Genomic DNA, 13,827 nt, shown 5'->3' on the forward strand with positions numbered 1-13,827 from the left:
GGTACTATACGGACATGCAGAATTCGTTCATCGAAACCATGTTTGGCCTACAGACGTGGCATGTTGACGGTCCCTATCGAAAGCCTTACGGAGCTGTCAAAGGTGAGCCCGATGCCCTGCCGTACCTTAGGTGCGCCTTAAAAACAATGTGTGGTACTATACGGACATGCAGAATTCGTTCATCGAAACCATGTTTGGCCTACAGACGTGGCATGTTGACGGTCCCTATCGAAACCATATTTGACCTTTCATTCTCACTCGCGGTCCCTCCTTTCTATTCCCCACACACAAGTTCACGGCGGCAGACGGTGGAGCGACTGCATCCTGGAACAGGTGAACCTTAAGCATAGCCAGCGCCCAGCGGTCACCTCTGATGTGTGCTATCCTTGCTCTGAACTGGGCTCCTTGCTGGCGTCACAGCACTCTAACGGTATTCAAGCCCCCAGGGCACTGTACCACTAATGTTCCATGCTGACCTGCTGGAGGAGGCATTCTTCAGCAGCAGCAGCGGCCACGACGTGGAGGAGAAGCAGCTCCAGAAGCCATGGATCCTAATGCTGACTCGTTTGACTCGCTCGTCTCCCTGGGGTGAGGGGAGCTGTTGCTTGTGCTGCGGACAAAACAAGCTGATGTCTGTGCTTGAAAATCTCATGAAAACGAGCTGTTGCTTGTGTGTCTGTGGCACCCGCAAATCATGAGGATTGCAGCATGGGTGCTATCCGAGAGCCGCTGAAAGGCAGCACCACCACTGGCGCTGGGTGCCTGGATGTAGCAGTGGCTTTCAAGGTGCAGTTGCTCCACCGATGCTGTCGCCGCATGCTCATGTCAGCGGAAAAGGAACGAGGGACCCCAAGTGAGAATGAGAGGGATACCAGAGGTTTGCATGCAAAATAATTCTGTATTTGGTTATTCACATGGGGCACATGTTGACGTGGTGACAGTCAACATGCCACGTGCGCAGGTCAAACATGGTTTTGGCAGCTTAGGACCTGTGATGAACTACAAACTTTTGGAACCTGAATCTGCAGTGTTGAAGTTTTAGGACTACCGTGACACAAGAACAGTTTTAGGGCCTCTGCATTTCACTCTTTGGAAAACACATAAATTTCCGACGATCAAATATTGCTAACTGCTACTTGTCAAGCATTTATAATACAATCTGGATTTTCTTTCACGAGGATAATTTGAAGCTTTTGTTTGCATCAAGTATGAATTATTAATCTTTACGTGACATGCCATTTTCAACAATAAGTAACACTGCTTCATCGTACCAGGAGGTTTCGAAGGCAAGCAATGATTGTGAAACATGTGGAGATACTTTTGAGTCAAGGTACCCTCCCTGCCCTCTCATTTATTTTGCTGCCACATGTCCATTACATTTTGTTAACCTGAAATAACCTTTATGTTTCATTCAGGAGCAAGTTGTTTTCTCATTTGGAAGAAACAGGTCATGCTGTGATCAAGGCACGACAGAAAAAGCGTTAAGGCGAGGAATAATTAGATATTTTTTGTTTGAGCATTCTCTCTCCCAGTTCCAGTTGGTGGTAGCATGTTGATATCAGTGCTGTGCCATTCTTGTAACTTGTCTTGTTTTGGGCGCCTCCATGCACATGAAGGTTTTGACCTGAAATCAGTTTCCCTTCCCCCTGTCTTGTTTGTAGGGAGGTGCTTGCTGTCTTTGGTTTAACACATTAACAAACAGAGTGAAAACACTATATCACCCAGGGAATCCTGTTTATGAAAATGTCATCTGATAAATGGTTTCTTTCTCATTTTTGCCAACCAACAAAGACAAGACACACATAGTGCTACTTTGACAGGATGTGACAGACAAATCTTAGGGAGAGGGTAAGTTTCTGTGGTCATGCCACTTGTTATTCTTGGAAAAACGTAGCGTAACAAACTGAGTCGATCCGATGTTGTGCAACTTTCTACTACTATGTTCATTCATTCATGCACCTTAAGCAAACATTGCAAACTGTGCTCAGCTATTTAAAAAGCAAGTAATGTTGGTATATAAGTATTGAGTAGCGATGTCGAAAACTTGTCTAAAATAAAGCAAGGATTTTCATTGCAATTCCAGCCCATTTCTGCTAGCTTACATGTCTGATCCGTCATCACCCTCATGCCGTTCACAGCCTTGACAATTAGCAACAAACTGGGTGTAAAAAGTTCCAGTCCGAGCCTTCCTGCAACAAAAGAATTAGGATACTAACCACCCACTAACAGACCACACAACGGTATAATTCAAGCAGTTCACTTGAATTTCTGCGAAGTGAGAGGCGAGAGTAGACGCATAATGCTGTCGAAAGTGTCATTCTGCGCACAACATGCACGGCAAATTCCGAAAAATGGCCCATAAAAATGCAAAAAATTCTGATATTTTTTGTAGACAAACATTCTTGAGTGTTTTTCTCTACATATAAAATTTCGTGATGCTTTGGGTAAAAACAACAACACAAATGATAAGTATCTGACAGTCAGGTTTTTGGACATTCAACCCGAACGTTGTTTCTACACCACGTTCTTTTCGCATGACCCACTTCGCCCCTCTCTCTCTCGGGCCGCGGCAAGGCTCACTGGCGGGGGACAAGGGAGTGCTGGCGATTTGATGCGGGGCATCCTATGGACATCATCATATCAAGGGCCCGTTTGGCAAGTGACACGTGCAACATCTATTTTACATACATAAAGGTGAGTTATCTCCTTTACACGTGTTCACTTGACCTCTTCAAGGATGGTATACTACTTGACACTCCACTCGTGTGCATACATAGGTATTGTCGGAACGCCACAGACGACGAGGAGGAGTGCGAGCGTAAGTGTACAACTACACCATCCGCGAGGGAAGCGTGGAAGCGAACACGGAAGAAGATGGAGCTGCGGAGTCTACAATGTCTGGACGACCCGAAGCCACCGAACGCCCGACACTCTACAGCGCCCGGATGGCCGACGTCCACTGGACGTCCGACGCACCCTCGACCAGCAGCAGACCAAGTCTACAGCGCCCGGACAACCGTCGAACACCAGACGTCCGACAACCTCCAGCCATCGGACGTCCGACGCCTACCGAAAATCCGGTGCCACATGTCCAGAGCCAAAACGTCGGAAGTCCGACGCCCTCCGGACGTCCGGACCCCCGAGAGCCACCGGACGACCGACATCCCTCGGACGTCCGGCACCTACGCAAGCGCAGCCGGGCCAGATGCCCATGTATCCCCTCCTCACTTATCCCTTTGTGACTTAGACTATAAATAGACCTTCCCCTTCTCCTTTCTAGGGTTAGCATACACTACAAAAAATTACACTTCCGTGATGATACGTGTTTGTCACAGTAGGTCACGTTTTCTGTCATGCATGTACATCCATGATGATTTTATGATAGAATCAAGATAGTCATACCTGTGCTGTCGTAGAAGTGTTCCATGACATTACCAAAATTATCATCACAGAAGTGTTCACTTCCATGACGATAAATGCCGCGTCATGGAAGTGCTTTCGTCAAGGGTGACCGACACGTGGCATCCATCGTAACGGGTCGCCGTTAAGCTACCGGGTCCGGTTTTGGATCTGATAACCCGCTAACAGCCACGACCAATGGCGATTTTCGATGTGTAAAATTCTCATTGGCCGACGGAACCACGTGTCAGCTCCACGTTGGCACAGATGTCACTCATCCAATGGGCGAGATGCGCCTATGATATGTCAACACGTGGACCGGCCCAACAGTGGCCCATTCAGGTTAAAAGGCCGTGCCTGTCAAAATAAGCAGGCCGGCCCATTAGCGGCCTACTTGAGCCAGGCCCATTTACAAGCACGACCCATACAAGTTACACAGAATCGGCCCATCAAAGGCCCATTCTACATTTGACAATTTCCAGCCCATCGTCAGTTTTAGCCTGTTAATGGCCCGCTACGTCTTTGGGCCCAATTGCGGCCCGAGCTTCTTTCGGCCTATTAGCGGCCCATCGTCAGTTCCAGCCCGTTAACGGCCCGGAATGTCTTTCGGCCTTTTCTCGACCCATTCTGCAGTTGGGTCAATTCTAGCCCGTTGTGACTTTAGGCCTGTACTCGGCCCATTCGGTAAATGGGCCAACTCCTAGCCCATTTTGTCTCTCGGCCTATTAACGGCCCGCACAATAGTTGGGTCTTTGACTTTAGGTCCATTAGGGGCCCACGTTCCGCAGGGTATCATTTCAGCCGAGCGCGACTTTCGGCCTGTTAAAAGCCTAGTTTGCAAATTGGGCCTCCTCTGCCGCATAACACTTTTGGCCTCTTATTGGCCCGTAAAGTAAAAGGGCCGAGACAAAATTGACATCTATTTCGGCCTTCTAGAGGTCTGAGGGCCATTTTCATTTATACGACCCTATCGAGCTTTTGGCCTGTTAACGGCTTGCTAAGAGCCGTTGTTACGGTGGGCCACATCATTTGAGATCCACTTAATATTATTTTGACCAGCCCAATTAAGGCCCGCTTTGACTACACATGTTTGTTCGTTTGTATGGCGTCCAGGAAATGTTTGGGCATGTTGGCCCCCATTTCAACGATATAGCATATTCAAGAATTATCCTACTCTATACTATGGCCTCTAAAAAACATACACTATACAATAAAAAGACCAAGGCATAGAAATGTAGAACAATCCTACACTATACAATAAAGAAATTACAGCCGAATATACCTACTGGGCATTATAGTTCGGCACCAGTGATAATAAAGCGTACACAAACAACAAATTACATACACTGGACAAATAAAGCTCATACATCATGGACACGCATCAATAGAACTTACCATTTGAACTATAATATCTTCACAAAATAGGATTGGCTGGATTCAGATAGCACAAATTTCAGTCTGCAAAATCTCCAATTCCTTCGTGGTTACCTCTGTGTCTTGTTTCGTTTTTTTGACTCCTGCATCTAATACCTGCATGTCCAGTCTCAACTTGTTGATTGTACGTTGAGAATCATGTATACGTTGTCTTGCCACCTCTAGTTGATGCTCGAGAACATCAGCACACTCCAATTCCAATCCATAATCATTCGGTAACGGCCATGCCACACTGCTCGCAGATCTTTGTGTTGATGTCACTTCATCCTGAAATGTTTCTGTAAGTACACATGTCTAGCGCAAAAATATAGTTACAACAGTGAAGCGAGCAAGACAGACTATTTTATACATGGCAAAACAGGACTAGCAATACTGTTACACGTCATGAAGCATAAGTAGGTGATATTTTAAAAATTATAAAAATGGTAGTCTGTGCAGCCTGCATACAGAAATCTCTCTTAGCTCACCAGAGGAGCATGATGTTGGGGCCAAATCCAAAACACAGACAAGTTACAAATTTAGACAACAGTTGCGTATAAGTAAGCAAGTGGTTGGCCATTCTGTAGCTCAATTAAAGTCTTAGGGAGCATAATGAACAGCAGAGGGATTCATACAAGCCTACAACAGCAAGCAAAGCTATGCAATCATTAGCCTAGTATAAACTAGATTGTGAGCCTCATGTAGTAATAGTTGGTTAATAGACTTCAAAGCTTCAGGCACACTTAACTAGAATAATTAAATGGTAAGGCCTTTAATTATGTCAACTAATAGTTATACAAGTACCCAACATCAGGCATCATTGTTTGGGCATCTCATTAACCGAGGACAAATAAAGCAATTGAAAAGAGCAAATTAACTATGCCCGAAACAAACAAGGAATTGAACTGTTGAGTTGGATACAATGACTTACCTTAACTAGCTGAACAGGCTCAACGCTGCTCCTACTTCTCTTGCAAGGCTCCTTCCTAACATCTTGTACTTGGAAATCCTCAATCTTATCTTCATTGCACCCCCTCTGCAAGGTGACACAAACTAGTTACTCGTCCCCTTGGAAGATAAATATGCATACTTTCCAGTATGTGAACAACACAAAAGGATGAGATTATAACAAAACAACACCATATAATGAAACATGCTACATCTCTCACACTTGCACACAATGAAATGAGCATTTACTATGTGTGCACTATGTAAAAACTAGGCATACCTTCAAACTAGATCTCCAGGTACTCTTGGAGAGCCTACTTTAGTGTAAAGCCAAACCTTTATGTCACCTATGAGTTAGAAAAGCCCCCACTACATCAGCCCTTAGTGTTTAAATCGTTGACAAGCTCTGTTAGAGTGTTAGGTCAAGAACAACAAGTAATCAAAGCAAACAGTTCTGGTATGGCTGGCTGATGCAAACAAGCAATTGAAGAGATGTATCAAGAAAAGAAGCAAAGAAGGAGGCTTAAAGACCATCACTTGACTGACCAGATTTAAGGGGCATTTAAACATCATGTGCAACGTATGAACAAACATAAACATTGCATATTCCAGATTCTACAATGGAATGCACATGTATTAGGTTATGCCATGTATGATGATGCCTAAATGTACATTATAGGAGGCAGGAGTGATTCATCATTGCACGCACAATTGAATTGCAGATTAAGGGCCAGTTCTGTTTCGCCTTTTCAGAGCTTATTGTCAAAATAATCCATAAAATATGTAAAGGAGTCATTTTTGAGTTATGGGCTTGGGCTTAACTTATTTCGCTTTGGAGGGGGGTGTTTCGGGTAGAAGCTCACTAAAAATTTAAGGGAAGGGAAATAGTGAAATGACTCTTTTGTCTGCCTATATTACACTCAAAATGCAATTGCCCTGCCCGCTTGCATCTCCTCTCCCCTTTCCCTCTACATCGATCCCCTGCCTGCAGCGCTAGGGTTCCTCCAGCGAGCCGTCGCCACTGGTCCCATCTGGCCTGGTCCTCGACGATGCTCTGTCTAGCTAGGCTACATGGCCGGCGGGTAGGGCCAAATCTCCCCTGTTACTCCTCCCTTTGGTGCTGCCCCTCATTCTCATGGTCTCCAACAGCTGCTCCACTGTGGTCCGTCCAACACACTACTCCGGCGGGCGCCGCACAACTACGGCTGATGCCACACTGCGGCAGAAGGCACCTCATCCCCCCTCCCTCCTCCCAGGCCGTGGCCTTGAGGTGCTGTTGAAGGATGAACTCATCCAACAAGGTGAGAATCTCCTCTATTTTTTTGCTAAATTTTCATTCTGATCCACTATATGATGAATTGCTATGAGCTACTTCTGCTGCTGCTATATGATGCATTGCTATGAGCTGCTCCTGCTGCTGCTATATGATGAATTGCTATGAGCTTCTGCTGCTATGTGATGAATTGCTATGAGCTGCTGCTGCTATATGATGAATTGCTATGAGCTGCTACTGCTATATGATGAATTGCTATGAGCTGCTGCTGCTATATGATGAGTTGCTATAATCTGCTCCTGCTGCTGCTATATGATGAATTGCTATGAGCTGCTGCTGGTATATGATGAATTGCACACTGCTGCTGCTGCTGTATGATGAGTTGCTATGAGCTGTTGCTGCTATATGATGCTTTCAGGTGGTGTTGCTATATGATAATAACCAGCCACTTGGACCATCGAATTTCAATAAATAAATGTTCTTCATTTAAATGTGGGTCATGTGTTCTTCGTTTAAATTAGTCAATGGGATCTCTATGGAAGACACTGACCAAAGTAGATTGTGCCAAGTAGATGGTATCTTTGTATTTGCATTTTAAACAAATAGTGATGGTCTGTTTTCCTATCATACTCCCTCCCTTCCTTTATACAAGGCCACAAACTCAAAATACAGGTACCAAGGCAGAATTTAATGACCACTTCACAAGCTAACTTTTCTTCTCTTTTACCGGAGTCATTAATGCCGTGGCATGCAAAAACTCTTCGGTCCTCCCGTCTACCTTTTCTTTCCAGCGCACAGGAAGCCAACTCACTCACTCCTCTCACTCCCCCGCGGTCAGCAAATTTTCATCCCGCGCACTACTATTTCTCTCTCTCTCTCTCCTGCCTTTTTCGCGCGCTGCATGCAGCCATGCAAGCCAGCACGTCGAGCATGTATTGGGCCTCCGAAAAACTGATGAATTAGACCGGCTGCACGTGTTGCTCCCGCGCCATTTTTTGCAAAAACTCGCTGGCGCCATTTTATTCAAACATTCGTGGCGCCAACACTAGTTTGTCTATTTATACTCGACCACTTTTCATACGGAAGCGCATCAAGTTGTAGACCAGCTGTACACCAAAGCATGTTTCCTGACTTGAACGTCCGTGTAGAGGAGGTTGAAGATGACGTCCATGGTGGCGGTGGCAGAGGTTCAAGTGGTGCAGCAAGCCATGGAGCCGGCGGACGTGGGAGGCTCGGCCTCGTCGGTCGCGTGATCGCAAAAGGCTGGCGCGCCGGCCATACCTCGTCCAACACCGCACGGGCCGGACGTGGGCATGCCACCCTCGGGCTGGTTGGTTGCGGATGAGGCGGTTTCGACGCACAATCTTCGTCGAGCTATACTGGACGAGGCGGTGGAAGAAATGGCGGGCGTCTCGGTTTGGCCGGCCGAGGGCACGACGGCTTCGAGCAGGTCGACAGTGGAAACGGCGGCTTCGAGCAGGCCGGCAGCGGACGCAGTGGCGACAGTCTTGAGCTTATTGGTCGAGGTCGCGGCGTCGTCATGGGCCGTGATGGTTTCGGGCACGCCGTCCAAAGAATGATGGGCATCGGAGATGCTATGTGGATTTATCCCACGGCAAGGTTCGACAACACGGACGGTGCGGGCAACAGTTCTGGCACGGGGGGTGACACCTCTGGTGCGGGTGGTTCGTCGAGCACGACCAACAACGGGGAAGAACCGGTCGATGACACGAACGGCGAGGGCATTGATCTCAGTAAGATTTTAGCTCCATTTATGTATTAGCTTCGGTTTTGCATGCGTAGTCATTAAGGTTGCCATGTTAGAGGTTGCATTATTTCACTCTCTCTCTGATGTTTAGGGAGTACATAGTCTGTAGTTAGATGATGATTAGCCTAGTTACTCATGCACAACAAGTGACAAAATGGATGTGAGTATGAAACATTAGTTGTAAAGTTGAAAGGTAAGCAATGAACTAAATACTGTGACCATTTGTGTGCAGATCGTTTCGGAAACATTGTAAGGAGGACATGATATTCTGATGACTGCAAGCGCAACATATATTCACAGATTTTGGCGGCAAATGGTAATGGTAGGTTGAAGCGTGGTCTTCCCAAAAGATTGGCACAACTCTTGCATGTTTCACCGAGGAGTCTTAGGCGCATATGGAATACAGGCCAAACTCTTCATGGAGTCAACTCTGTGATCAACAAGAAGGCAAAAAATTGTGGACGAAAAAGGGTTGAGATAGACACTGCCATGATGGAGGCAATACCCTTGGGTGAATGGACAACTATATGTGATCTTTCGGTGTTAATGCATATGAAGAGCACCACTGTTTTCAAGCAGTTGAAGGAAAAGAAGATCAGGCGTCACTCAAATGCCCTTAAGGCCGACTTAACACATGAAAAGATGAAGGAGCGTGTATGATACTGCCTTTCCCAGCTGGTGCCCGAGAGCTGTCCAGAAAATCCCGTGTTCAAGGCAGGATATGATCAAGTTCATATAGATGAAAAGTGATTCTACCGCACGAAGAAAAGCCAGAAATTTTACTTGGGCCCCACAGAACCAAATCCGAAGAGAAGCGTGAGGAACAAGAACTACATAGAGAAAGTGATGTTCTTGTGCGCCGTCGCGAGACCGAGGTTCGATGCTGCTGGAAATTGCACTTTTGATGGCAAGATAGGTGTGTGGGAATTTGTTGAGAAGAAGGCTGCCTTGAAGAAGAGCAAGAACAGAAAACGTTGGACTTTGGAGCTCAAGCCGATTCCGGTTGTGAACAAGGAAGTTAGTCACACGTTCATGATCACGAGAGTAATTCCCACGATAAAGGCAAAGTGGCCCGCTGAGGACCATCATCGTCCCATATATATCCAGCAGGACAATGCCAAAACTCATGTTTCGGTGAATGACAAGGAAGTCTTAGAGGCGACGCAGGCGAGTGGTTGGGACATTAGAATTGTATGTCAGGCACCTAATTCTCTAGATGAAAACATTTAAGATCTTGGCTACTTTGCGTCTATTCAGGCCATGTTTCACAAAAATATGCCAAAAAATATCCAGGAAATATTGGATAAAGTGGAGGAATCTTTTGTTCAGTATCCTGTTCAACGGATGAATTGGATTTGGCTAAGTCATCAAGCTTGCATGCGCGAGACGCTCAGGATTAAGGGTTCAATTCACTATGATGTTCCTCACATTAAGAAAAAGTTGCTCGAGAGGGAAGGCCATCTACCGATTAGGCTTAAGTGTGGGCCGTCGTATATCTTAGGTGCTGAAGAATTTCTTAGTTCATAGATGGTGTTGTATCAGCGTAACCCTTTTGTACTGGAAACATCTATGCCTTAATGATGCATGTTTTTTATCATTCAAATTCAACTTGTTTTGTATACTCCATTGTCACACTTACTCATCGCGCTTAAGCAAGAGTAGCACTGTTCATAAATCATAAGAACAAAAAGACAATGAAAGACAAACTAATCACACTTAAACAACACTTGCTACTAGTTCAGTAAAGAGTAGCAACTTTCATAATCCAACAATGGAATCACACTTCAAACTTGACAAAACAATGATCGAAGACACATGAAAACATCAGACTACTTCTCATCTACTAGTTCAATATCAATGGAATCTGGCACTATCGTATCCGGTTCAAATGTATCGGGTACATACTCACCTCGCCGGTTGTAGTTTTTGGAATCCGGAATATGTACCACTTGTTGGGGTGGATACATATCTATTACATCGTCAATGAAGACACCTTCTTCCTCCTCATCGGTATCAAGGTCGTCCTCCTTGCAGACGAGCAGCACCTGTGCATGTTTGGTCTCCTTCTCTACATGAAGCCACCTTCCTAACGCACTCAGAGATCTCATGCTCCATGCCGGCATATTCTCCGGCAAATGTACTGTGCCCTTGACGGTGAAGTCTGCAACCTGTACGTCGATGGCGCCTAGCTGCTGGTCTTCTGTCTCCGCGTCGGAGTCGACAAGACCGGTGGTGAAGTCGAGTCTGTCATGGCAAACCACAGCTGCGGCTGCCATGTCGCTGCCTGCAGCTCTGCCGTCTACGATGCTTGAAATAGAGCTGCGGCCGCTGCTTCCCGCCTAGCCGTCGACTCTGCTTGAAATGTAGCCGCCGCGGCTTGAAGCCAAGCTTCCACCACCGCTTGAAACAGAGCCGCCGTGGCCTGCAGCCCAGCATTCGCCGCTGCTTGAAACTGAACTACCACCTGCATCCGACTTGCTGCCATCGACACCTGTAGCCCAGCCTCCGCTGCCGCTGCCTCCACTAGCCATAGGAGAAGAAGAAGATAATGGGATGGACGAGGGAGGAAGAAGGAGATAAGGAGATGAGAAGACGCAAGCAATGAATAGGGAACAGAGGGGAGGTAGGAAGTAGCAAGCGTCTTTATCACTGCATGCATGCAGGTTTGCTTGTACGAGGAGCCCTCATTAATTTTTGCCTCGTTTTGTGTTGGTGGCCTTGTATTGATGCAATTTGTATTTTCCATTATGGCCTTGTATAAGGGAATGGAGGGAGTATTAATTACTGCACTGGGTTCAATTTGTGACGTTTGCAAGTCAAATTAATTTTCATATGGGTAGAAAAAAGACAAAATATAATGCAATCTAGACTTCACTGATCATACCAAAGATAAGCTAAAAAGGATTCACTCATTTTGCTCCGTATGTAGCCTACAGTGGAATCTCTAGAAAGGCTTATATTTAGGAACATAGGTACGAGGTAGTATCATGTATGACATCTACATATCTAATTTAGCAGCCAGTAGTAGAAATCATTGTCTGCAGAAAGGGATTACTGGTCGAAAATCCTAGCAAAGCACGCTGACAGGCACACAACAATACAATAGAGAGAGATGCACTTACAAGATCATAGCAATGCCTCAGTCCAGGATCTTGGTTGGCCAAGCTGTTAGATCCAGAAGAAACATCGTCCTTGTAGTTTTTGCCAGCTGCATAACAGGTAACATCGACATGTTAGTATATTTGAAGTACATCAGGCAGGTGATGCTGGACGGGTTTAAAGGTGAAGAACCTAGGCCGTGGTGGGTGCTTGGCATCTTGCCAGACGGTGGGAATCAGGTTAGAAACGTCAAGGGTGATGACGCTGCGATGGCTATCGGGGTCCGGTAAGGAGATCTAGAACCGTTGAGTAGGGTGTTTGTGGAGCGGATTCGGTAGGGTGCACTACGGTGTGGGCGAAGCGGATCTGTGGCCGTGGACGAGGGCGTCAGTGAAGCTGCTCCGGTGGTTGGGTTAAGGATGGTGTCGATGATGCGGATCTGCGGCCGTGGACGGGGCGTCAGAAGCTGCCCCAATAGGTTGGATGAGGGTGCGACAAAGCAGATCTGTGGCTGTGGACTTGTGAGTTGGAAAAGCGGCCCCGCTAGGGTTGAGAATGTTATAGGCGAAGCTACTACGGTAGGGTTGACGATGGTGTTGGCGAAGCGGATCCGTTAGGGTTGAGGAAGGTGTCGGCAAAGAAGATCAGAGGCCGTCGATGGGGGCATCGGTGGGGCGGCTCCGGGGGTGTGTGGACGAAGCGTCTCCGATGGGGAGTACGAATGAGCCGCTGCAGATGCGCTGCGGTTGACGAGAGTATCGGCGAAGCAGATCCGGCGTTATGGACAAGGCCGACACTGAATGGGCTGTGGTATAGTGGTGGATGAGCAGTCTACTTGTTTCTAGTGGAGGTGGGAGGGGTAGATGCGGCCGCAGAAGCAGATCCGGCGAGGTGGACGCCGCTGGCAGTGAATGGGCTCTGGTACGCTGGTGGATGAGCAGTCTAGGGTTTCGAGAGGGGAGGGGTAGAAAGGCTGATGAAGTACGGACGATGTGATGTAAGATGCTCTGGTGCTGTGGAGTTAGTCATTTTTGCGGGAGGGGGAGAGGAAATGGGGATGTCGTGTGGTGGGGGAACCGGAAGTTACCAAAGGAGCCCCGACCTATTATGTAGATGAGGGCGATATTGTAACTGTTGTTCTCCATGCACCAAGGACAAAAGGGGAATTTCACATGCTAAAGACTAGGTGGCGGAAATTTTAGAAGGAGGCGGGAGATTTTGCCACCCGCGAATCGTTCGTATCCAGTTTCAACTAATTTTGGACAGTGCTAGCGGGAAGGTCATGCGAGACTATGTACACGGGGCACACGTCAGCAGTTAATAACTGGTGTGAAGTCCACCCCCGAAAAAGTACAATAACTCTGGATGATGCGCCGATAACTTGGACGTTCACACGTGCGCGACCAATCGTACGGGTGTAGAGGCGCATTCAAAAAAAAAGGATCAAACGCTCAGCCTATGTATTTCTCATGTAAATAGATAATTTAGTGCCATTGGTTATTTACTTTAAACATAATGCATTGACATGTTAGTGTAGAGGCGCACAAAAAGAAATGGATATTGTAGTCCCACAAAAGAAATTGATATTGTAGTCCGCTACTTAAAAGTGTTACCTCATATGATTACATAGCCTCCATTTCATAAATTGTGTACCCATTGAATTCATATATGAATATTACATATATTACTTCATAATAGAACCTTAAATCATCCAAGACTAATGAATTTGAATGCAAGAGTAACAATGATGCATGTACATGATAGCTACATTGGTTGTTTGAAGAAACATCACTGTAACTTTGGCATGCACAATTGAGAAGGTTTATTTAGATAGAAAAAATGTGATATGTGAGTGTCCAATCTTTATAGCGTTGAATCAACATTGTACCTTTAGCCATGATACAAAGTAGATATTGATTTATGTTCA

The 13,827-nt window shown here is 46.3% G+C and overlaps 1 protein-coding gene across 1 annotated transcript in view; it reads left to right on the forward strand.

Moving 5' to 3' along the window:
• The window catches only part of LOC123102743 (DNAJ protein JJJ1 homolog), a 6,647-nt gene extending 4,875 nt beyond the window's left edge, over positions 1–1,772 (forward strand). Inside the window, exons 2-3 of the mRNA XM_044524173.1 lie at positions 1,275–1,330; positions 1,416–1,772. Of these exons, the coding sequence (XP_044380108.1) occupies positions 1,275–1,330; positions 1,416–1,485 (126 nt within the window). The 3' untranslated portion in view covers positions 1,486–1,772. The remainder of the gene's footprint in view (positions 1–1,274; positions 1,331–1,415) is intronic.
• Positions 1,773–13,827: the final 12,055 nt, after the last annotated feature.

This window comes from Triticum aestivum, chromosome 5A (assembly GCF_018294505.1).
Source record: "Triticum aestivum cultivar Chinese Spring chromosome 5A, IWGSC CS RefSeq v2.1, whole genome shotgun sequence".
NCBI classification, from domain to species: Eukaryota; Viridiplantae; Streptophyta; class Magnoliopsida; order Poales; family Poaceae; genus Triticum; species Triticum aestivum.